The sequence below is a fragment of the Rissa tridactyla genome, chromosome 1, assembly GCF_028500815.1.
Source record: "Rissa tridactyla isolate bRisTri1 chromosome 1, bRisTri1.patW.cur.20221130, whole genome shotgun sequence".
In the NCBI taxonomy this organism is placed as follows: Eukaryota; Metazoa; Chordata; class Aves; order Charadriiformes; family Laridae; genus Rissa; species Rissa tridactyla.
In genome coordinates this window covers 158,268,378-158,292,957 of record NC_071466.1, presented here as the reverse complement: position 1 = coordinate 158,292,957, position 24,580 = coordinate 158,268,378, and the positions used below count along the sequence as shown (strand labels likewise).

Sequence of the window (24,580 nt, the reverse complement as noted above, 5' to 3'; positions counted from 1 at the left end):
AAGGATGACACACTGTGCTCCAGTCCTTGCATAGCCCTTTAAACTGCAGCACCCACCCTGAGACCCCTCCTCCTACTCTCCCAGAGGTCCCCAAAAGAGCTGAAAGCAGGACTCGGGGATGTCTCAGCAGATCTGACTTATGTCATGGGTGAGGTCTTCCTGGGCCTTCTCCAAGTGTGGATTCAAGGTGGTATTGCAGTGTCCTCTGGCTGAGGAAGGACATTTCATCAGCTGGAGAGTCAGGGCTCTCTGTGCTGGTTCTGCAATGGGCTACAAAGCTCTGGCTAGACTGCTTCAACTGTCACACTGGCTGATGAGTCCAGTCTGGCTCTGTAGCGAAACCTCAATTCTCAGTAGAGAAACCCAAAGACCATTTTGCTTAGTGCTGTACTAGCACCTAGAAATGGGACTCTGACATTATAGCATAAAGAGTGCCATAGGAGCGCGATGGCCCTGCTCTGCCAGTGTTTGTGACCAGTGCCTTAAACACGCACGGCAAGCCCTAAGGCTTTCACCTACATGTAGCTGGAGTAGGAGACCTTGTGCAATTTGACATTCGTGCCATGCCTGCAGACTGGATGTGGGGATACATGCACCCACCCTTCATGGGAAAGGCCCAGTCTGGACTCAGATAGTCAGCTCAGCTTTTTCTCCCGTGCCCAGCCTTGCCACAGCTGCTGGGGGAAAGTGGGAGTGGAAGAGCCTTTTCCCCGCCTTAAAGCTCACTTTTCCCCCCACCCCGTTCAGTTTGTAGCTGCAACTCTGTCACCCTTGCCCTACCGGAGCTCGCTGGGACATGAGTTGGGCCAGGGCCGAGGGGCGCCCGGGGCAGCCAGCGGAGCGGAGGGTGCCGCAGCCCCGAGCCCGTCAGGGTTCAGCACCGCGGACAGCGGCTGGCCCTGCCCTGCCCGCGGGCGGCGCCGAGCCCCGCGGCGCCCCGGCCCGGGCCAGGGCTGGGCACGGCCGGGGGGACACCTCTTTCCGGGCTGGCACTCGCCACGTCCTGCAAAGCCTGCAGTGCCCGAGGTCTGGATGGGTCGATGTTCCTCAGGACGCTGAGACCCACCTGTTGGGCATGGTGCTCTAAAATTTGCCTTGGGTTTGTCTGTGTCAGACAGGCGATGGAGGGGGAAATTGAGACCTTCCCAGTGCTCCATCTTGGGCCAAAGGAAAACACGGTGCCATCATGGTCTCTGGAGAACAAAATTTGGCTGCACTGTCTTTCTTCCCTTGCCAGAGGGAAGACAAGAGCAATACAGCACCGGGCTGTGTGGCCCAGTCAGAATCAGCTAAGGGGCACATCAGAAATAGCTCCACCTGCAAATGGAGGACAGAGAGGTCACCTTCCCGGTGGGCCTGCAAGATGACTTTCAAGGGTATTCCAGCACACTGTAACTTGGGGCATGAAGACAGAGGTGCTCATACCCAGAAACATGTATACGGATGTCAAAGGATGCCATGCCCTGGGAGGAGCAGAGCTGAATCCTCCCTGAGCTTGCCCTGCCAGCTGTGAGAATGATGTGACCCTGGACTTTCTGAAAGTTTATTTCACTGGAGCAAAAATCATGACAGAAACAAATTCCAACAGAGGAACTTAGCCTGGAGGTAGCAGTCAGGTCTTGTGGGGCTAGGGTGGGACAGGCCAGATCATGTGGGCAGGAAAAGTTCAGAATAGGCGATGAACTTTGACTCTGGCTCAGGTCTCTCTGGCACTCCCACAATTGCGTCTGTGCAGAGAGGACACCACCTGGATTGGGCTTGGTGTTGCAGAAAGAGCATTTTTGGTTCCCTGTGGGCATGGTCAACACAGAGAGAGCCCCAGTGAGATAAGAGAGGTTGGGGAGGAAGGGCAATCTCAGACATTATGCAGGGCGATCCAGACTGGGTGATGTAAATGGGGCTAAGGCTAATTGCCTCTCCACAAAGGAGTGCATCTCCAGGGGTGTACAGCTTGCAGACACCTTCAAACAGAGCAGGAGGGCCGCGCTTTGAAGTTACCCAGAGGAGGAGGGTTATCTTGGGCTCTTGCGCATATCCTACGCAGGCAGTTTCCCTTGATGTGTCTGTCATGGCCAACATAAATGTCCCCACACCTAACACAGTAGCAACCACCTTGGTTTGCTGCTGTCTGTCAGCTCTGATCTCACTACCCACATAGGCGCCCTGCATCTCCAGTCCCATCACATCCCCTGGCCATTGCTCTGGAAGAAGCACTCACATCCTCAGGCAGTTTCCACTCAACATCTGTCAATTGCAATCTGCTCCAGGGTCTCCCAATGAAGACCAACTTGGTGGGGATCTCAGGCCAAAAGGAAGAGGCCAGCAAGGAGAGAGAGATGCATGCCATAGAGTCCTTGAACAGGCGAGGCAGCCTGGACTCCAACAGGGAGGATGGCACAGCCACTCTCATCCTTACCCTCGCCCTCTGCAATGTGAAGAAGACTGAGCTCTCTAGGGCAGCCAAAATCTTTGAGGTACAGAGCTCATCATTCCCTTCCTTCCATTGAACCCTCTCTTCTGTCCCTATTGCCTTCACCTCTCCCACTCTGCATCTCCCCTTCTCTCACCCTTCTCCTGCTCTCTGCATGACATGCCTCCATCTGCCTTACCCCTTTGTCTTTGTACCGGTTTTGGTACAGCTGCTCAGAGAGTTTGGCTGGCCTCTCCGGGTGAAGAAGGGAAGTGGTATGGAGGGAGGGAGCAGCTGGACACAGTCATTTAGAAGAATCATCATTTTATGTAAGGGCTGTTCAGAGCAGATTCCAATCTATTGTTTCTTTCTAGCAGTTGTATTGGCCAGCCACCTCTAAACAACAGGCCAGCACTTCAAGCATTCAGATTGTGGGGATGTTAGGAGCCAATGAATTTTCTCTGCGTATTTGGCAGGAGATATAGAGAATACAAGAGCTGTAAACCATACAGGCATTATATATTCTGGACACTTGAAGTATGCCTACCAGGTGCTCACTCTCATCTTTGAAAATGAATAACTCAAAAGAAAAGTATTTTATTTGTTACTTATTTTTAATCATTCCCAATTATTTAATGATTATGGTGTTATTATACATCAATAGATCTGCTTTCATTCTGCCAGGGCCTTAAGAGTTACCCAGCCAGTCGTTTGTTATTTCTGAACAGATGAAATGCTACAGTCAACAGTATTGTGTCTTTCATCTCCACCTATCTCTACGTAATTCTATAGTGTTTAATCTTTAACTCTGCCTGTATTTTAGCTCCTTCTAAACTGGGCGTTACTACGCGTCATTGCTTAACACACGCTTCTTGTTAAGACCTCTTTTAGTCACCTTTTAAAGACATTGCAGAAGGGTATCTAGACTTACCTGGATTTTCAGTCTTTGGAGAAGCTTCATCATATGAGCATCTGTCTCTTGCAGATGTTTGAAACTCAGATCCATCACTTTGAAACCAGACGAGCCAAAAAGCCCGAGAACTCTGCTGTCGATCTCGACATTTTTGTTGAGTGTGAAGTTCACAGTGCTGATGTTAGTATCCTTATCACCTCCCTAAAGAGAGTAGGAGAAGATGTGAAAACTATCAGAGAAGACAAAGGTAAGAGATGTATACATCTGTCAGTGCTGTTTTGTTTCTTTCTGGAGTATGTTTTTTAGCATTAGCTTCACAGTAGTAATTTAATTAGTCTGGGAAATGGTGAGCGTGCATTCATTTTTCTTCACTGCATGACTGTTTCCCCTGAATTGGGACCATTCCCATTAGTGTGGAAAGGGAGGCACTTTGTCATAGCCAGCCATGAGAAGGACAGAGCAGCAAAGCAAGAAGTTGAGGAGAAACTCTAAACTCCTCAATGGTAGGAAGACTGTGGGCTTAGAGCTGAGAGCGGTATAGAGAACTGACTTCTCTGGAGCTCTGCAGAGTGAACACAGATACTTGACGGGAACACAGTGATATAGCAAAGGGTCTGAATGTTTCATTCACTTGTAGCATATTGTGTTGGTTTTGTTAAAAGAAGCAGTAGCTGTCTGTTCATGGTGTCCTGGGCACTGCTATCTGGGTCCAGTAAGACTGGAGGTAGATTGCTCCTTCACTGAGAAGAACTGAATGCAACAAGCTGTAAGAAGCTTCAAGACTGCAAGAGGGAGAGAGGGTCAGGAGAAAGTCTGCAGGTAGTAGGAGAATCAGGAGATGAACTTCTTGTAGAGAACAGACCCATGGCCAAGTCTGGAGTAACAGAGCACCAGGCATTTTCCTGGCCACCTGAAAAGCTTGTTTGGAGGTTATACAGCTTCCAAGGTGGAACCTTAGGAACAGCATTTCACCTGGCAAAGTGTTGCAAGTGGCTACTCAACTGACTGTCCTGTATTTGAGTCACCATTCCTACCAGTCATCAGCATAAGAAGTGAGTTTGCCAGAGGTAGACTGGTATTTTTCCTGTTTACAGGCAGGTAGGGGATTGGTGAGTACAACAAGCTGTTAGAGACCCTTAAGACAATGCTGAGGGTGCCAGAGGTGCCCCTGATAGATGAGAGGGCTGAGGGTCCATCTCAGATGTTGAGTTCTCTGAATACAGAATTGCCATGAAGTTTCCCACCCTTGACAAGGCCAAGAAGAAATCCCCAGGGAGCTTTCTGATAATACATTCCTGTTTGGACACCTTTGGGTATTGCTTGAAATTCACCTTCAGGCTAGTGATGAGAGGCACTCCATGCCAAGCTGTTAGCAGGGACTGTGTGGATATCAAAAAGGTATCACTGTCATTAGGGAAACTGGAGAGCCGAAGAGCATTTTGGAAGTGAAGCAGCATGTCTTTAGGATTTTCTTGGGAGTTGAGAGGTTTGTGCTCAGAAGTAGCAGTTAGATTCAGGTGTGCTGGGGCTGGGATCTACAATAGAAACAAGGGACTGTTAAAAGAGAGTGCGTTTATGGTTAAAGCAGAGGAATATTAGGGACATAGTTTTCTTCACATTTTCCTTTTTCTTATGGTTTTGAACAGCAATCGTAAAAGTAATCAGGCTTATTTTGGATGTAATGATGCTAGAATTAATACACTTGGCATGCAAATGGCCAGAGTCTTTCCATTTTAAGTTATCTCAGACTTACACACAGCACTCCTTAGTTTGTAAAGACTCTTTTCTGTGTGTTTCAGACTCCCGAATTCAGTAGTGCCCTAAGAAGTTAGTTTGACTTCAAGATGAAAGGGTCAGAGAGTTGGTATTTGTAGCCCGCAGAGACGCCTTAGGTGTGGGCACCAGCAAGAACCGGGGATTTGGAGGTTTTAGCCTTAAGACTCTTTTGGTCCTATTGAGGTGAATTTGGGGGTGCTAGAGTGTCAGAGGACTTTCAGCTCAGCTAACCTCTAGGTCTAAGATTGGCTAGTGGCCCCTTTTACTGGTATATCTTATTAAAAGAGGCTAGCTGCAGCTTCACTTTCTAGTGGGGTTAGCAGATGCCTGTGAGAGCATATTGGTAATTAGGAGGTATCTAAGTTGTATAAACATGCTTACTGATCAGCAAAGATGCAAGTGTGTACATTCTGGCTACCTCCACCACCTAAGGCTCCAGGTCCTGGATTAATCTATTTTTTTCCCATATGGACTTTTTATTCTTTTCTTTGGAGATTTTAGGTGAGCCAGACGGGCCTTTCCAGGCAGTTTGCTGAAGGACAGTGACAAGACAATGCCCTGCCTATAGTAGCTTTAACCCAAATTAATTTGGTACTCAGTTGAGAAAAGCAGCGGTTATCCCTGCTTCCATGAAGCAGAGGCATTTGCAGCCAAACTGGCATCTGTCAGCACTATACCTGTTTTATTGTCTGCATTCATTTCTGTGACCAGGCCAACGGTTCTGCCATGGTCCTTCTCCCCCTCTCCTTTAGCCTGTCTACCCTCTCCCAGGACTCAGTAAGGGCTAGACAAGATGTGTATGAGGGACATACACTGGAGGACTTATGGTCATTTACAGTTTTTGAGGAGATATGGCCATAGATGGAAGGACAGGCATCTTGCATGCAGACCATTGGTACAGCCTAAGGCAAAGCCTCAGCAAAAAATTCTGGGTAGGCATAAGACATCTGTCAGACTAGTATTTCTTCCTTCTTACTTCAGAATTGCCCATAACGGCATGAAAGAATTGGAATTTCCTAACATTGGTGTGCATTTGTAGTCTTGTACCCTTGTGAAATGGCTCTGCCTGGATAGACTATAATAGGGCTAAGGCTAAATTTGCCATTCAGTACAGAGATGCCTGGTCTCCTCTTGTCAAGTATGAGATTAAGGTGACCCCAAGAAGACCTTTTCTGAGCTGTAACACATTAAGTCTGACCACGGTATCAGTCTGACCTCAGAAAGCAGCATTAACTTTGTCTTTTTTCAGGTGGTGTTTTTTTTTTTTTTTTTTTTTTAATTCATTGGTTATAAATGCTGGCACCAAAGTTAAAATGGGCACACTTTGTTTCTTTTAGTCACCAGAAAAAGGTCCTCGCTTCAGGGGAAGGAAACTATTTGGAAATTCAGCTAATTCTAGAATAATTTTTCTGAATAAAATAAAAATGAGCCAGAAGTAAAAACCCGGAAGTCAAGATACTTCTTGGCCTGTTTTGTCTCTAGAAATTTTGTGTTTTCCTTTTAAAATGTTGTTTTCACTTTTAAAGGTACAAAAATCTAAGACTACTGTTTAGACATGATTACATTTTTTTTTTTAATTCCAAAGTGTAGAAATAAATTTCATAGAATCATAGAATAATAGGTTGGAAAGGATCTCAAGGATCATCTGGACAAAAGCATGGTCTAGACAAGATGGCCCAGCACCCTGTCCAGACGAATCTTAAAAGTGTCCAATGTTGGGGAATCCGCCACTTCCCTGGGGAGATTATTCCAATCGCTGATTGTTCTCATGGTGAAAAATTTTCCTCTCCTGTGCAATTGGAATCTCCCAAAGAGTAACTTGTACCCATTGTACCTCATCTTTTCCATGTGACTCCTTGTAAAAAGGGAGTCTCCGTCTTCTTTGTCGCCACCCTTTAAACACTGGAACTTGTATTGTGCCGTGTCAAATGACACATTTCATTTGGCCTAAGAGGAAGTGGTTTTGCCTTTAAAAAATGTTTCTACTAATGAAAACTGAGAGATTATCACTGCAAGTCAGTTTCAGATCATTTTTCATCCAGTCTGCCAGTTTGGTCAGCAGTCAATTACATACGATATGTAGATATGAATATTCTTAGATATTGATGAAAAGAAAGTTTGTAATCTTCATCACGATTTTTATTTTCTGTGTTTTTTAAAAATTATTTGATCTTATCTCATTTAACTCTTGCTGCTTTCTCTCCAGTGCCCTGGTTCCCCAGAAAAATCCAAGATCTGGACAAGTGTCACCATCTGATCACTAACTATGATCCCAGTTTAGACCACGGCCACCCTGTAAGTTTAATGTCACTATTATTTCATTTTTTAAAAAGAATCTCTCTGTAGGGAAATTTTTGTAGGAAAATTTCAGGAGTAAAGAAATACCCATGAAAGGACAGCAAAAAAAGGAAGGATCAGATAAAGGCTGATCTTCAGTGCAATTATGGAGTACAGAATGAATAACTCAATGAGAAAAGCTTATGGGTCCCCATTCATCAAGGTACATATGATTAGCATCAGATACATGCTGAAGTAATTTCTATTCAACATATTCTTTACTGTGAATTCACATTTCATTGTTTATTTTAAAAAAAACTCTCATTTGTTACTTCACCCCAGATATATTTGAAGTATGCCCCCTTTGTACTAGCTGGTCTACATAAGAGTCAAGTTCCCCAGCTTTCTGCTTTTTGTGTTTTCTATGTTCTGACCTTTGATATATGCCATATCTGTGTTTTAATTTTGCATATGCCACAAATCTCATTCAAGTGCAGATACACAGAGGATGGTAATGAGGACAAGTGGCAAACAGCTAGTAACTAATAAATACCAGATCCTCAGATCCGTCAGCAGGAAGTATTATCCTTAAACTTGCAAAAATTGTCTAGACAGAAGTTAAGATAAAAAAGTGGCAGCTCTCATTCATGGATGTAATACCCACACTGAGATTTAAGTGTGACTGCAGAAGCTTAAAAGGTCTAGTGATTTCAGTCAAGGTAAACAGCTGTTGCAGTTTGGGCTGGGTTGGCCAATGACAAGACAACAGATGCTCTCCCCCCACCTCTCACTCCAAGGAGAGGAAGAAGAGAGATAAAGAGATTTATGAGTTTAGAAAAAACCTAAACTACTTTAATGAAGTATTAATAATAAAATAAAAAGGAAATAATGAATTAGATACAATATATATAAATATATACAAAAACAGACGAAGTTTGTAGGAAGATATCACCAGCAGGCACTGGGAAAGTTCCAGACTGGACTCAGTGACAAATGGGAACTAGAATACACTGACCAGGATCAAAAGGCAGATGAGCTGACAGGGTCCTCCTCAGACATCAGCCATTGAAGAGAGCCATTCAAGAAGCAGCCTACTGAAGGGGGTTCCCCAGAGAGGAGCCAACCTGATCCCTTTGCTCCCTCAGCTTTTATACTGAGCATGGCAGATGGGATGGGACACCCGATTGGTCAGTTTGGGTCACCTGACCTGTCCACTCCTCCTCACAGGTGTGACCCCTCCATGGCGTAAACAACCAACGCAGCTGACCCTGGCTGCCACAGCAACAAGTGTCAGCAAGAGCCTCTCACTGAACAGAGAGTTGGCCCTGTTTCACCCCAAACCAGGACAGCATCTAAAGTATAAATATGAAGCAAGTTGGAAAGATTATAATCCGAATTTACATCTGACTTCTCACAAGGTCTTTGGAGCCGGGATCTTAGCAGTATTTATTGATAATACTCGGCAAAATATTGTTAGAATGTTTGTGGTGGGTTTTCCCTTGGGTTCAGGATTCCCTTGGATTCAGCGGGCTGCAGAAAGGGCTTTACTCATAATAGTTTTTTGTGCATATTCTTAGCCTTGCCCTAATCAGAAACTCTAGAGAAGGAAGAGGAAAAATGCACTGTAGAGTCCTGCTCTAGTGACGATACTAGTAAGGCAAAGTACTGGAAACAAACAAACAAACACTTGTTTTTCATCAAAGTTTTCCAACTTTAGTACAGATGGGATATGAGTTAGGTACAGACAAATAAGCCAAAGGGCCATTTGCTGATTGACAAGGGAGGTCATGGAATTGTTGTGAAGCATTCTGCCAAACATCCCATAGAAGTGATGCATAAAAAGGAAAAAAAGCACAGACTGCACTGAAAAATACAAGGAAGACTTAGATGGGTGTCAACAGAATCTACACGATTTTGTCATTGCCTTCTCTAAATGTCTGAGTTCTATTTAGACCTTTTTATTAACCTACATGATGTTAATGTTAGCTATGTACAGTTCTGTGTGGTACAAACTCATTTTCCAAGTTTACCTTCTGTTTTTGAGAATCACTTATTAAAGACTAATGCTCTAGGAGAGCTTCATATTCTTATGAATATGAAGCTTCATATTCTCCTTAACCAGGACATCCTTCATTTTCCTCACATCTTTCTGATAGAAACAATCCAAGCATTTGTCATTTTCCTGAGGTAGCTCTGAGGCTGTTTCTCATGAGATAAATGAATGCACATTGGGAATTCCTTGAACTGGACTAAGTTCCCCTCCTACTTTGCCAGTGTGAGCACTGAAGAGATTAGAGAAAGCACAAGTGGTGCAGTTACCAAAGTATTGAGTGGGGAAAAGTCCACACTGCAGAACGCAATGTAATGTAAAAATACCTAAACTAGCTTGAAACAAGTTAGCTCAGGTGCTGAGAATCATTTGTCTGTGGCAGGAGCAAGCACAGCGCAGGCTCATTTACTGTGCTGCCGAGCATGGCTCAGAAATGGACAGGTTGGAGGGAAGTACCAAATACGCTGATGTACAGGTAGCTCAGCAGAGATTTTGCATATCCATTTACTACCAAATAGGCAGTTTGGGCTGTCCAGCTCAAGAGCTTCACTTTGTTCTTTACCGTCTCTTTAATGGCCAGAAAAGCAAACAGATGACACTGTGACACCAGGCCCTGGGGCACCCTGACACTGGCTGCAGCAGCCCCCCAGGGAGGCTCCTGCTGCTCAGAGGGTGGGTGCAGAGCCCTGGGAACAGCAGGCACAAAGCTGAGAGGTCACAGCATCAACGCTAGTCTGGCCCAATGGCTTTTCCATGTGTTTTTCATGGACTTGTTACAGCTACTGACAAGCAAGGGTGGCATCTGAATGAACATATTATCCATAACACATGACAAAAATAAACATGCTCTCGGGATCCAGTTCTTTCCTCAGAGTCACGCACACAATACTCATTAACTGCAGTATTACTGGTATTATTGCTACACTGAAAATTATGTGAATAAACCTAAGGGAGAAATTTGGCTTGTAGTATGCAAAGTGGTTCCAGTAAATTCTGAATATTTTAGAATACTAAATATTTGTACAGTGATGCTGATCAACGCAGCTTTATGAGTTATATTAGTAACACAGTGCCAGATTTCAGATTTTATTCCTATTATGAATGATGTAAAATTCAAAGGAATTTGATTCCACATCCTTATTCATATTTAATAGCTGGAGAAGTCTGCTTGAAGCTCAACTTCTAGTAAACACTGAGGGGCTAAAAAGAAAACTCCGGTACTTAATAAGTAAACTGCCCCTTTAAAGAGATACCACTGAATCTGTCTTTATCATAACATGGTAATAAATGGGCAAGGGGGGATTTTGCTAAAAGCCTGTACTTTCTACAGATTCAGGGGTGGCTTTAATGATTTCTAGCCAGTGAGGAGGACTCCTGAAGTGGAAGGCATCGTGCAGGCGCAGTATACTCTCTCTGGCAAGGTGGTACTAGCTTTGGTACCATCACGGCCATCACAGCCCTATATTGCAACTGTCATGCTTAGGGCAGGGAAGAAATGATTCAGAGATTCAGCTTTTCCCCAGCAGAAGTGACGCTCCTATTGCAATTCCATTTTTAATGTGATTTGCATTTAAATTTGACTGTGAGCGTAACGGACTGTGATGTAGCGTTTAAGAACAACTCCAAAACCTTCCCACCAAGCCATGTTACTTTTCTTTCTGGTCACAGGCCCAGAATTTTCATCAAAATGTCGTGGATGTAACTGAATGCAGACTTTGGCTTACCCTGTTCATAAGGCTCAAGATTCATTGCCTCGGAGAAAACAACCTGTTTGAGGCTTTGTTTTTCTGAATAGCAAATTTATTTATGCCCACAAATCTCTCTTAATGTAAAACTTTGAATTATTTTCTAACTCAGGGATTCGCCGACCTGGAGTATAAGAAACGGAGGGCATTCTTTGCTGACCTTGCCTTTAATTACAGAGCGTAAGTACAAGGCTGCTGAAGAGACACCAGCAGTTCACATGTGCTTTCAGATATCTTTGAGTGCAAGAAATACCAAAGACTTGATTTTTTGTCAATGTATCAATGGGGCTATCTTTTAGAAAACAGAATTCAGCCACAGAAGCTTTTGCTTAATATGAAATAGACTTTTCTCACAACACATCAAATATAACTTAAGATAAAAATCCTAGGATTGCATTCACATCTCCTTCAGTGCTGTATTTTGTCTTAGCAGAGGTGATTTCTCAATTCTTCCATTTCAGTTTTGCAGTTCCTTTTAGGACTAGCTCCTGAGGCTAATCTTTTTCAAGGAACTATAAGGAGCAATGTTTAGGAACATATTTTTGACAAAGAAAAGCAATTTCCTATTTTTATTATTTGTTTCAAAAAATGTCTCTAGTCATGTGCATTAGCTACCTAAAAACCTCTCAGGTCTCTTGTGGGTGGGCAAAAACGGTTCTGCCTTTACGTGCAAAACTTCACCAGAATCACACTGCTGTCTGACAGAGTCAATCAGATGTATACGTAGAACTGGTTGTGGATTATCATGCTCATGTCCAGGAACTGGTGAAATCTCCCAAGTCTTGAGAGGCTTCTATTTGAGTGCCGTTTTCTCACCGCCACCATATATCACAGTTAGTGCAGCACAAAACAGCGCAAAGACACACGCTTCACTGACTCAGAGGTACTGAAGAAGCAACAGTGAGGAAAAGGAGAGGAGGCTACCCATCAAAGAAGTTATCGATAGCCATGCAGTGTACGCCTGGCCAGGTCTCTGCTGATGAATTTATGAATCGTTCTCTGCAATGATACTGTGCTGATCACATCCTCCAGGGATGAACCCTCCAGGCACACACTGCATTTTCATTCCTAGACTGCCTTCAGTGGAGGTAAAGGTAAGCCTGAAGGCCTCTCTTTTCTTCTGTAAAGCAGAACATGGCTCCCTTACTTACTATATCCCTCTGTTTTCTCCCTGCACTGGAACAGAGGAGAAAATGCACACGTTAGAACCTACCAAGACAAAGCTGCTGCTAATCTTGTACTATTTTGCCATTTCTGTCTTCATTACAGCAAATATTCATGGTGCAGGCAAAGAAAATAATACTTGGAAACTGAAGGTGAAACCTGCTTTAGACATGCATTATTTTCTCTCTTCATTACAGAGGAGACCCTTTGCCTCACATCGAGTACACAGAGCAGGAGACTGCAACTTGGTGAGTTTGTTACTTATACTCTGACTCCTGAGCCATTCCACTGCAGTCTCAGGAAAGACTGGCAATGTGAGACGGTCATAACATTTTAAAACCATATTTACCCATCTCAAATTTTACTCCTTGGCTAAGCGTCACCTTTTGGTCATTTGTTTTGCAGAAACCCATTCTCAGGGCTGGCCTTAACTATTCACTTTCTAGAGGAAAATGCATTTTCCTGACCATCTCCCTGCCTGCCAATCACTTCAAGATATCAGAAGCCAGAAAATACCTGGTGCTTATAGTATAATTTCTTCTAACTGACCTCTAATTAACCATAGCTATGGTGGTGACAGAAAGACCACCTTTCTAAATCTGTTGCCAGGAGAAAATGCCCACTTGCAGGATGGAAGTTCACTCAAAGGATGTGACTAATCCAGTGTTCATAGGACAAACCAGCCTTGCTTGCTCTCCTGCAAGTATTCATTACTGTTAACATGAATAGGCTTTATTCTTTTGAACTGAAGGTAAAGAAAATTCTGAAGTGCCCTTCCATGATACATTATTTACAATGGAAAAAGGCCTTTGATGTCATATGAAAATATGGCAAGTTACTTTTACACGAGTGCAGATTTCTTCACTGGGGCTTTGGGCTTTGTTTCTCCTGAAGATTTGCCACTCAAAAAAACCCCCAAAAACCAAAAACAAAAAACAACCCAAAACCAAACCTCAAAACCAACCAACCAAACAACCCAAATTAATTCAAAGTATGTTTGCAGACATTATGTGAAGTATGTAGCAAATTTGAAATAAAGCAGAGTTCTTATTTCATATAACTCTGTTTCCACTTTCTCCCACTAAGTTTAACAAATCTCCGTAAGCAGCAATAATTACACATCTCTGTGATAATACAAACATAAACATGTCCAAATGTCCCAACTAAGACCACAGTCCCAGGATTGTGCAAGGTGCCACATGTGCTCATAATGAGGGAATCTTTGTTCAGAAAAACTTATAATTTAAATGGAGAGAGCCTAAAGGTGGGAAAAAAGGAGGACGATGACAACGTTTTATAACTGTGGAACTGAAAAAGCTAGAGCTTAAGTGATTTGCCCAAAATTATACACAAAGTTTATGTCAATGCCAGGAATTAGATCCATACTCTAGATGTCTCATGCCATAACCTCAACCACAGGGCCACCCTATCTTTTTCAGTGATTATTTTATTTTAAATAAAATCTACTCTGCCATAGAAAGCTTGAGGGGTGTTGCCTTGCATCCAACTCATCCAGGCAATCACATTTTTATTAAGCTCTAATAGGTTTTTATAGCATCTTTCAATTGTTAAAGATTGATGGTCGGTGTCATGCTCATGATTGCTACCACCAGCCAACAATCTTGGCATGGGATGGTGTGTGGGAATGTCATATTTAAGAAAATTTAATTTTGTGTTCTTTCCTGTTTTTCCCTTTTGTTGCCAACCTCCGTCATTCCAGCCCTTCTCCACCTAGAATTAGTCCCACTGTGGTAACGGAATAGGCCTTTAAAAGAGTATCTGCCCATTTCCCCAAACAGCCAGCCCCAGCAACGCAGGTTGTCTTGTTGTGTAAAGCTGTTCCCAAAATTAGACCTCCCAATGGTTATCACAGCCCCCTGGGGCTGTGCCCTGAGGTCAGCTGCATTACAGCACAACTTAATTGAGCACTGTGCAATTGAACGGGAAATTTGTAGCGCAGACAAAATTCCCTTGGTGTTCACTCTGAAGAGTTGTTGGATGCCTTCAGTTTGTAGCAACATGGTTATAAAAAAGAAAACTAATCAAGTGAAGAAATATGACTTTCAGAAAACAGAGGGTACAGATGATCTGAGTTTCTGTTTTCAAGCAGGCTTTCTGGAAGGCCCTGAAACTAAGTAGTCATAAAAGATGTCGTATGGGTAAAAGCTATATAAGAAAAAGGGAAAATCTAGGACAAAATTATGGGGATGCACCTGTCACATCTTTATAATAAAGCTGAATAGTGCCACCTTTTTCTAAAATAATAAGGAAATTTATGTAAAATAAGGTGATTGCCTTTAAAGTCTTTCAAACGGCTAGCTCCATCCTTCGTTACAAGGCTCCTTTCTAGAGCATTTCATAGCCCACACTTTCAGCAGCTTTTCTTTCCATCTCTGGACTGAAGTACCATCAAGTAGCAGCCTAATAGTCCTAGCATCTCCGTATGGTGGAGATACTACCTTAGGGCAAGCTAAATTGTTGTCTGGAAATATCTGCTACTCTATTGACTTTGGAGTGGACTTAGATGGTTGCTTTGGAGGTATGGTTGCTTAGTGAGGAGCAACACTTGGCTTCGGATAATTCATCAGTGGTCTCTGAGTCTGCCTACGTTTCTGTGGTAGTCAATGTTTGGCCACAGACTAGAATGATGCTTTGGTAGAAGAGACCGTATGTTCAGAAGTGTAAACAAGCCTGCCCTCTCTAGACTTCAGTCGGGGGATGAACTGTGTACTGGTTCAGATCCTATGCGATCGCACTGAAGTCAGTAGTATTCTATGGGGAAATAAGCCAGGGCAATGCTTGAACTCTAGTCCGCCTCATTTTTTCCTAATTCTTCTATGGAAATGGCCCAGTCTCCTGCGGCTTTTGCAACAGTGACAGCAGCCACTGTTTCCCTCTGTTCTTTTAAATTTTTTTCCTCCTAAAGTTTCCCTCCCCCTGCTTCATTCTGGTTCATTACTCCCACACTGTGTAAGACATTCGTACAAATGAACACAGTCATTACCAGGGACTGGCTATCACCTCCATAGCAACAATAGCATCACAAAAAAAAAAATACAATACAAAAACAACAAAAGGTCATTTTCCGTAGCCAGCATTTCCAAGAATGATCTCAATTTTCATAAAACGATATTTATAAAATTGTTAACACCCTAGGGCCATGTCTGAACAAAAATAACCATTTCTATAAGGTTCTTTGCCATCCTATTACTACTTGTTTATTTTGCAACAGCTAAATATATTCCAAACCACAGCTCTAAATCCAAGCTCCATCAAGTTTGGGAGAAGCTTGAAGCCTGTGCCCAAATCTGGTTATATATATTTTTCTTCAGCTGGTCTCTTTTTGTATAATGGACTAAATGCTTCAAGAAGTTGGCATGTCTTTCAAAAACGTAGCACATGCCAGGCATTTTGAACCGCAAAAGTATGAACCTCTTTGCCTGTCCAGATGTTACTCTTCAGTATCAGAAAATGTGCTTTTTTTAGGAGGAGGTTTGTAAGAGTCAAACATAGACTAGGCTTCAGCATGGAGATGGAGGGACTGGCATTTCAAGTTGTATCCTCTCGTGGAGAAGGAGGGAATACCTGACTCGTTCCATCCCTAAACTGCATTAAATAGTGAGGGCTACGGCCTCAGCTTTCTCCCTGGGATTTCCCTGGCAACTCCAACACACTTATACCTAAGCAAGAAACACTTCTGAATCAGGATTAGGGTCCTGTTACTTTAAAGGAGGGCATAGGAAGGCATGAAACAGGTTTGCTGAACAGAACCCACCTTCTGAAGGAAAAGCAAAACAAAAACCCCTTATGCTCTGCTACATCCACCCAGGTACGGGCTTCCAAGCACCAGGTGTCCTGAGTTCAGATTTTCAGACTGTTGCCTGTGCTGCAGGTTTATTTCTCTCTGTGGAGCTGAAGATAGGGCAGAGCAGTACTGCTTTATTGAGGTGGGTCATGCTGTACGGCTTTTGTTTTTCAGGAGAGAAGTCTACAGGAAGCTGAGCAGCCTTTACCCTACTCATGCCTGTACACAGTACCTGGATGCTTTCCAGCAGCTGGAGAAATACTGTGGCTACCAAGAGGATAACATACCTCAGCTTCAGGACGTCTCCAGATTTTTGAAAGGCCAGTCATTATGAACCATGGTTTACGTTAGGGTTTCCTGTGTATGTATATACACCACATACACACACAAGCCATCTCGCAGGACACAAGCTGGTGAGAAGAGCCGATTCGGTGTAGCATTACCTTGTGCAAGATGAGCTGTAGCACAGAACGTTAATACCAGGCATATCTAGGGAGCAAGCTCTGTTTGCTCTGTGAGTGGCTGCAGCTGCTGTAGCACTAACCAGCTAATTCCAGTAGTAGCAGCAGTACAGCCATAGCAGCACACTGCTCAGCATGACTTCCACACACAGGTATTCTACGGGTTTGGCTGTATTTTATCCTTCTGTAGCTATGTTGCTAGTAAGACCCAAACACACATACAGGTATATACGTCTCAAGTTCAATTTTTTTCTGATGCATGAGACAGGATGGCAATGTGTGCCAAAGATGATGATTTCCCAGAGGTCCTGCTACTCAGTCAGCAGCTGCCTTGAAACAACACTGCTTCTTTCTGTCTCTGTGGCTCCACTTGCCAGACTAAACTCTTTGGTGCCTACTGCGTGGCTGACAGGAGAGCAGAAAGGCTGTGGTGTGGGTCTGTAAATGCATAAAGATGTGGCCTTAGATGAAAGCACATGTAAGACTGCTAGGCTGACCTACCTGCTGTTAGCTGGGGGCTGACTAGCAAAGGGCAGGAGAGGAAGGGAGCCTGCATTTTTTTGATGAGGCCATGGACAGCGTGGATTCCTAAGGCCAGATGCTTTGGGTCAACCATCTGATTTCCTACCTTTATCAAGAATGACTGAAGAAAGGCAGTCTTTAAAGCTTCTCTGTTCCTAAACAGTGACAAGGAGATGTGCCAGAGAGTGGAGGACGGATGATCACTAGGCTGAAATCAATAATAAAAAGTATGGCTTAACTTTACATAAACTCAATTTAAATACAATATTCAGGAAATCAAGCGACCTACTCCCTGTATCAGTAGGTGATGTTAGTAAGCTTGCATGAGCTTTCTGTTGCTGAAGAGGTTTTAAAGACACTGACGTTTTTAGGGAAGATTAAGATGTTTGATGACAAAGTATTTATTACACCTTTAGTGTAAGGGAATGGAAGGCTGGCATGTGAAAAGCATCTCTCATGAGCATACCAGCACCATCACATCCAGCTGCAGGAATTTTTCTGTGTTTGCATTATGTATTTTCTCATGTATTTTCCCTTCTATTCAACTGTCCTTCTACTTCCCTCCTATAGTAACTGAGATGATAAATATTTTTTCTTGTGAAGTACTTGATCTCATCTCATTCACACAGTAGCTGACAGCAGGGAGCTCCAGAAATCATGTGATGCTGATATACAGATATACAGATATACAAATTCTTTAAGAAAATCAAGGGATTTCAAAGTGGGAAAATTTAGGATAATGTGAGAATATCCTGTCATAATACAAGTTGTATTGCTCATGTTAGTTGACAGGATTTGGTGCCTGGTGTCTGGGCCTGTTCACTTCTTATGTAGGCTCTAGTTCTAAATTTTCTCTATGCCATACAAATTATCCTAAGCGAAAAAAAAAAAAAATGCAGTAAAAATGGTCATTCTGAAAATTCTGCTAATAATGGTTGGAAAGATGTTCACGGTGAGTTTCCACTCATCTACTATAAACACAGGGTGTCTTGTGTAAGATAATTGTCTGAACTATTCTATTCTATTCCGAACTACTGGAATGAGAACCAGGCTATTAGGAGGTGTTCTATTCCATCCTGGAATGGATGTCTAAGGAAAATGGAAAGAATGGCTCTCGAAAGCACTGGTCCTACCCTTCTTAAACTGTAGATAAAACCCAGATTAGTTTAGCCTAGAGGCTTTGTAAAAGATTACTCATAGATAGAACAAAGTCGGTTTGCTCCTTACAACTCATCAACCAACTGTGTGCTTAGGCTCTTTCCTGTGTTACGGGTGTCCAGTGCTCACCCAACCAAACCTCAACCAAACTACAGGCTGTGAGGTGTCTCCCAAAATTCCTTGGCATACAGTGGATGTGTTTCAGCTACTATAACCTATGTGGAAATGCATAGTGCGGTTCCTCCTGTTGTTGGTTAGCTCTGTGTGAGCCCTGAACTGTCCCACCCTCCCGGTTAGGACATAAATCCCAGCACATATCTGGGATTGAACACTGCCTCGAAGGATTAGGCCATTCTTTATCATAGGTGATGATAAGTCTTTATATAAGTAACCACAGGGATGCAGAGAGAGAGGAGTATCCTGAAGACAAAGTGATCATGCTATACCCAGCCCTCACAGCCAAATAAACTTCCATTGTCTCTTTTACTCAGCGGTATCTGTGAACTCAAGCAAGCAATTCTTTTTGACTTCAACACAAGTTGAACTAGAAGATCCATCTAGCGTTACCTGGCCTGCTAGTGAGACTCCTTTGAACAGAAATGAACTCTGCATCATAAGTATTTCATAATTACTTAAAGGGAATCTAAATGGTTAACCATTCAACCATTTAAGATGGCAAGTGCTTTTCTAAAGGGTTAACTAAACGAACCTAGGCACATCATTCTTTCGAGGAAAGATGTTTGTGTTTAGGCAATCATTGTCCTCCACAGCTGGAAGAAATTACAGCTAGTGAACTCCAGCAAGCTCACACTACAACGCACAGGCCTGTATACAGGAGTTTTTTAGGCCAAGAATTAAGCCTTACAGATCACTTTAGGTCAACTGCTCAAGACCTTCTCTTCAAGTCATTCTGGTTTCAGAGATCTTTGGACAACAGGTCCAATCAGCCACACCCCCCATTCTCTACTGATTGCTGGTTTTATTGTGCAGTAATGAAATAGAAATTCAGATTTTGCAGATGCTACCTTCAGCAGATAACTTTTTCCTATGGCTTTTCAAAGCAACTGGCCAAGTCTGTTTCATCAGCAGACTGTCTGATTCACTGCCCTATATTTAAAAGGGCATCTCAGGGAACATAAGCTGTAATTTTAATTTTGCCTCCTGCTCCTCCAACATGGATGCTAAAGCAATATAAATTTCCCTAGGCTTTTTCATAGTCCTTCCAAAACGGAGGTACTTAGGGCTTGGTGTTCGTCTGATATATTTTTCAGCTGCTGCACTTTTCACTTCACTCAGACTCAGAATTTACTCCAAAGAATACCGGATTCTGAGCTTTTCATGTTCCTCTGTATCGTCTTTGTATGGCATCAGCAGCAAGGGAGTACCCTTCTGTGCCAGCTCCTGGCCTGTACCTAAGGAGCGTAGCGATGGTCTGTCTATTCCCCCAAACACCTTGCTTTCTTAATTGGGGAGCGGGGAGAATAGGAATCTGCTTTACAACAACTTCCAATTTCCTGGTTAACTCTGAAGCCTTTGCTGAGCATAAAGGCAAAGATAAAGACATAATCTCCATAGGTTTATTTGCTGTTGTTCAGCTTTTACGCAGTTCTGTACCCATTACCTCTGAATTCAGTGCAGCAATAGAAGATAACCATGGCAAATGCTAATAACCTAGTCCCTCATGTTGTCAGGTAGAAGCATTCCTTCCTGACCACTCTTCTTTTGTCCTGTATGGCTTCAGATGTTTTGTCACTTCTAGTTCTTCCAATGAAGCCTTTTTTTTTCCCCTTTTCTTCTCTCTCTCTCTTTTTTTTTTTTTTTTAATGAGAAAAGTGCTAATAGCCAGACAGAACAAGGCAAGAAATGCTGGAAGAAACATTGAAAACCAAACCAAAACAAATCTTGTAAATGGCTTGGTTTCTGGGTGGGATTTTTTTTGTTTGTTTACATAAAATAAATTAGGTTCCAGGCTTCATGACACAATAGAATATGGATAGAGAAGGGAGAATAAAGCCATTTCTGATTTTTTTTCAAATGTAGTTTTATGCTTTTAAGAAGATGAAATGTCATTTATGGGAGCTGAGAATGCAACACAGATTTTGAATATAGGACTTCAAAAAATTATCATTGGCTCTCTTTTAAAGCAGTGATTTTCAATTTTCTTAGCTTTGCAGACCACCAACATGTTTCCCATGGAAATGCAGATTATGTAGTCTCCTGACCATAGGACTTGTTATTTTGTTAATTGTGTCTCACAGACCTTTCATAGTAATGTCCTGGGGTAACACTGATAGCACAAGCTGAAATCACTGTGCAAAAATATTGCATTTTTCTGTCCTGTTCTATGGACATATGCGAAGAAAAACACGTACGATCACGTCACTGGGAGGCTGTGTAAATTAGTTCTATACAAACATAATGGTGAAAAAAAAAACAGAGGGGAAAAATAGGTGAGAGCACTGATGGAAACTCTGATGTTAAAAGGTAAAGGGCCAAATTCCAGCACCCTTATCTCTGACGAGGACCTGTTTGCTCTTTCTCCTGCATGTTCCCATTCTAACGAAGTCCAGGCAGAAAGATAAAATTGATAGCAAGTTTTGCCAGTGCTGAGCTAGTTTACACATGTAGAGCATACACTGGCAAAAGGAAATAAAGTTGAATAGTATGCTCCGGTTCTACCTCTGGGGTATGTTGAACTAGGCCCACTGAGGAACAGGATTGGCCAGGCTGGAGCAGACCCATGGTCCACGTGCTTCTGTCTTCAACAGTGCAAGGTACCAGGGGTTTCAGTGTAGGGAATAAGGAACTCGGCAGGCAGGGCTAAACAGTAACCTCGCATCAGGAAAGAGCCAGGTGCTCTCAGAAAAGTGTAGGGGTGGGGTGTGTCCCTTGTCAAACTTCTGTTTATCTTTTATATATGCTATAGAGGAAATGAATGAAAGAGTTAATAAACTAGCCAGGACTGAAAATGCAGGTTCTGTCCCCTACTTGATCATTAAGATCATGTGTGACCTCAGATACATCACTGACATGTGGGACATAGTAGATAAATCTGTCTCAATGTGCTGAAAAGGTAAACTGGGGTAGGTGATACTTCCATACTTTACATCATTGCTGTGTGAATATATGTAGGTTGGATGATTAGGTGATTTAACGTTACAGTAATTGGACCCATATCAGTACATGGAACTTCGGTAACGATAAGTCAGGATGTTCCTACTATCCGTAGGTGGAGGGAGCTACTGTAACAGAGCATGAAGGCCCTCTGAAACTGCTTACTTGAAGTGTGCCATGTAGTTAACCTTAGAAACTCCTAAATTTGGTCTCACTTGCCTTTGCAGAAAGAACAGGTTTCCAGCTGAGACCAGCTGCAGGACTGCTGTCTGCTCGTGACTTCCTTGCCAGCCTGGCATTTCGTGTCTTCCAAAGCACACAGTATATAAGGCATTTCTCTTCTCCTATGCATTCCCCAGAACCGTAAGTTGGATGCCTTGGTACAATCCCATCCTGAATGTGTTGGGGATGATTCTCTAGGGAGCAACTCTGGAGCTCCATCCAGTAGTCCACAGAATGAAACAATTTGAGAAACTGGTAGCTGGAGAGTTAGAAGGGGAAATCATGCATGAGAGGGTGTGGGTCTCTGTCTCTCTTGCAAAGTTGTCTGGGGAAGGAAAAGACTGCAGAATATCTGGTTTAATCTTTTCATCCTGCCTTCATTTACCATCTGCTGGGGTTTGATTTCCTGCTGTGAAACTCTCCCAGTAAGTGCTGGCCAGACAACAGCAATTACATTTCATGAGAAATTACAAGTTCACACAGACACTTTTGTTGTATGCTGGGACAAAACAGGGGCCTTTCAAAGATGTTGTGACATAGGAGACTAGTGCCTGTGCCATCCCAAGTGAGACAATAGCCATGGTAGCAGGGGGCAGCTGGCTCCCCGTGGCAGGCAGAAGGGAATGTTCAGTCACGCTCCCTGCAGAGCCAGGCCAGGTATGGGGACAGCTACTGTGGAGCACCCCTCTCTCTAGCTCCTGTTTAGGGTCTATCGGCTCAAGTTCTTCATGGGAAGTTCACGTAGGGCAGGAAAAAAAACCTCTATTAAGTATGAAAGTCACTTGTTTTCCAGAGACTGCTGCCATGAGTTGTTGGGTCATGTTCCCATGCTAGCTGACAAGAAGTTTGCCCAGTTCTCACAGGTAAGAAGCTTGTTCTCCTGTTTGTTTACTCAGCTGCCCCAGACAACAGGCCAGATGTGCCTCAAAGGCGTGCAGCTCACCATGCTTGAAATGCTATTTTAAGACTTGATTGTGCCTGAGTTGCAGCCTCCAGGGGTGGTGGGCTAGCAGCACCCCGGGGAGACGTTTACTCCAAGGGAGTGGTAGCACTGCTCCCTACGGACATGGTGTAAAAGGAAGGGCAGGCAGTGCTTGTGGGACTTCTCTGTGGGAGGGCCCTGTCAGCCTGCAGACGGATGCCAGTGGAGCCTCTGCGGCGCTGTGTGTTTGAGCTGTACCGACTACGCTGTTCCTCTGGCTTCCTGTCCTACACCACATGAACATAACCAGCAGCAGCCATCAGGCCCCCAGGCTGGTTCTGTCTCTGGATGTACATTTTTATCGCACATGATACTTTAGTTGTGTCCGTGACCATGTCATTCATTAGAGATGTTTTTCCTTTTACAACTTGCCAGATTCTCACAGCATTGCTCACACTGGTGAGGAGGCTCCAAAAAGCAAACAGGGCTTCTTTGTACAATAAGGGGCTATTTAGTATGGGCAATCAGTGTCAGACCCAGGTCAACTCAATGACCTCGTATAATTAAAGACTTCAGAACCATGAGTATGCCTCAAAACCATAGCAGAGGGAAGAAGATAACTCATATTCTAGGCTTATCAATCAGTGGCCAGCGTGGAAACTGGCAATAAGTGCAGAGAATTTACATGATGTAGGTCCTTGTCAGAATACCTTGAAAAGAAAGCCAGTTCACCTCATATAATGTGGTTTCCAGTTGTAATGACTTGGATACATGCCAGTTTCCATTTTGGTCATAAATATTTGTTATTATCAGATTTGGATGAGTAGTACTTAAAATATCCTGGTGGCCTATAATTTATTCTGGAAGAATAAACACCAGAACTGAAGATACGTTAGAAATAAGAAATTATAGCAATTTCAAAACTTTCAGTCTTCCTCTTATCCCATCTACAACACAGACCATACAACATGGGATCACATTAAATGAATTTTCACATTTCATTTTGTTTTTTCACAAAGTGTCTTCACAGTTTAAATTCACCCCATGAAAATTCTTTTTTGTTCCATTCAACATGAGACGATGAATGGTGAAAATGCCTTAATTCTGTTCGCTTGCTGCATGGTATGGTTCCCAGGATAGCTAAGTAGAGACATCTACAGATTTCTATTGTGAGAATAACAACAGGGAGCACAGATGAGAGTAAACAGAATCCTCCCTGCATGGATCTGACCCACTCATAAGGGCTGTCAGAAAAAGAGTGAGAGACAGAAAGGTAATGGCAAAGATAAAACCCACCTTGCTGTCCTTCCTTCTCATGCCTCCCTATAAATCTCTGCCAGGGACAGTCAGCATTATGGCAAGAGATGGTTAACTTTACACAGAGAATGCTGAGGATTAAGCACTCGTCTAATGTGTCTCCCAGTGGTATGTAGCTGGGGGCCAGGGAGAGGTAGGCATCCTGGAAGCCATGGAAGGTCATTTTGGGTGATAAAAACAATGAATAGTTCGTGCTATTCATGCTAGAAATGATGTCGTCCTCCCCCTTCCCCTCTTTCTCTCCCTTGGGCTGAATAATCACACTAGTGTAACACTGCCTGCCTGCTTACTTGCTTTAGGATATTGGACTGGCTTCTCTTGGATCATCTGAAGCGGAGATTGAGAAACTGGCCACAGTAAGTACAGATGGCAGTTTAATATCAGAGGCAAAACCCAAACAATTCACTGCATATCCCTTACTGTGCAGGGAAGGCTCTTCTCTCGTGTCTCAGATTAGCCACAAAAATGGGAGCATCAGCAGGATTGTCTCTTTGCCTCATCCACAGGTTAGGGAGATGCCGGAGCAGGGGCTGGAGTACCTCTAGGGGAGCCCAGAAGCACATGGAAATGCTTATACTTTTTGCTTCTATTAGAATACACTGCTGAATCTGAGTTTCTACAATTTCAGCCACAGGAGGGGCCCAACTCACTTTCCAGATTCAACTAATAGGCTGGATACCCCATGTGATTCCTGCATTTTCTCCTACACAAGGTGCAGGGGACC

At 43.3% G+C, this 24,580-nt stretch overlaps 1 protein-coding gene and 1 long non-coding RNA gene across 3 annotated transcripts in view; one reads left to right on the top strand and one right to left on the bottom strand.

Annotated features, from left to right (window-relative positions):
- LOC128906648 (uncharacterized) overlaps positions 1-24,580 on the bottom strand; it is a 112,793-nt gene that overhangs the window by 5,625 nt on the left and 82,588 nt on the right. Inside the window, exon 3 of the long non-coding RNA XR_008465265.1 lies at positions 3,342-3,524. This is a non-coding gene — a long non-coding RNA (uncharacterized LOC128906648). The remainder of the gene's footprint in view (positions 1-3,341; positions 3,525-24,580) is intronic.
- Positions 1,123-24,580, top strand: part of LOC128906640 (tyrosine 3-monooxygenase-like) — a 40,783-nt gene continuing 17,325 nt past the window's right edge. For both annotated transcript variants that reach the window (XM_054194176.1, XM_054194187.1), the window contains exons 1-9: positions 1,123-2,474; positions 3,396-3,570; positions 7,306-7,394; positions 11,284-11,351; positions 12,533-12,583; positions 16,315-16,460; positions 21,623-21,758; positions 22,411-22,480; positions 24,156-24,212. In XM_054194176.1, coding sequence (XP_054050151.1) covers positions 2,277-2,474; positions 3,396-3,570; positions 7,306-7,394; positions 11,284-11,351; positions 12,533-12,583; positions 16,315-16,460; positions 21,623-21,758; positions 22,411-22,480; positions 24,156-24,212 — 990 coding nt within the window. In that variant the 5' untranslated portion in view covers positions 1,123-2,276. The remainder of the gene's footprint in view (positions 2,475-3,395; positions 3,571-7,305; positions 7,395-11,283; positions 11,352-12,532; positions 12,584-16,314; positions 16,461-21,622; positions 21,759-22,410; positions 22,481-24,155; positions 24,213-24,580) is intronic.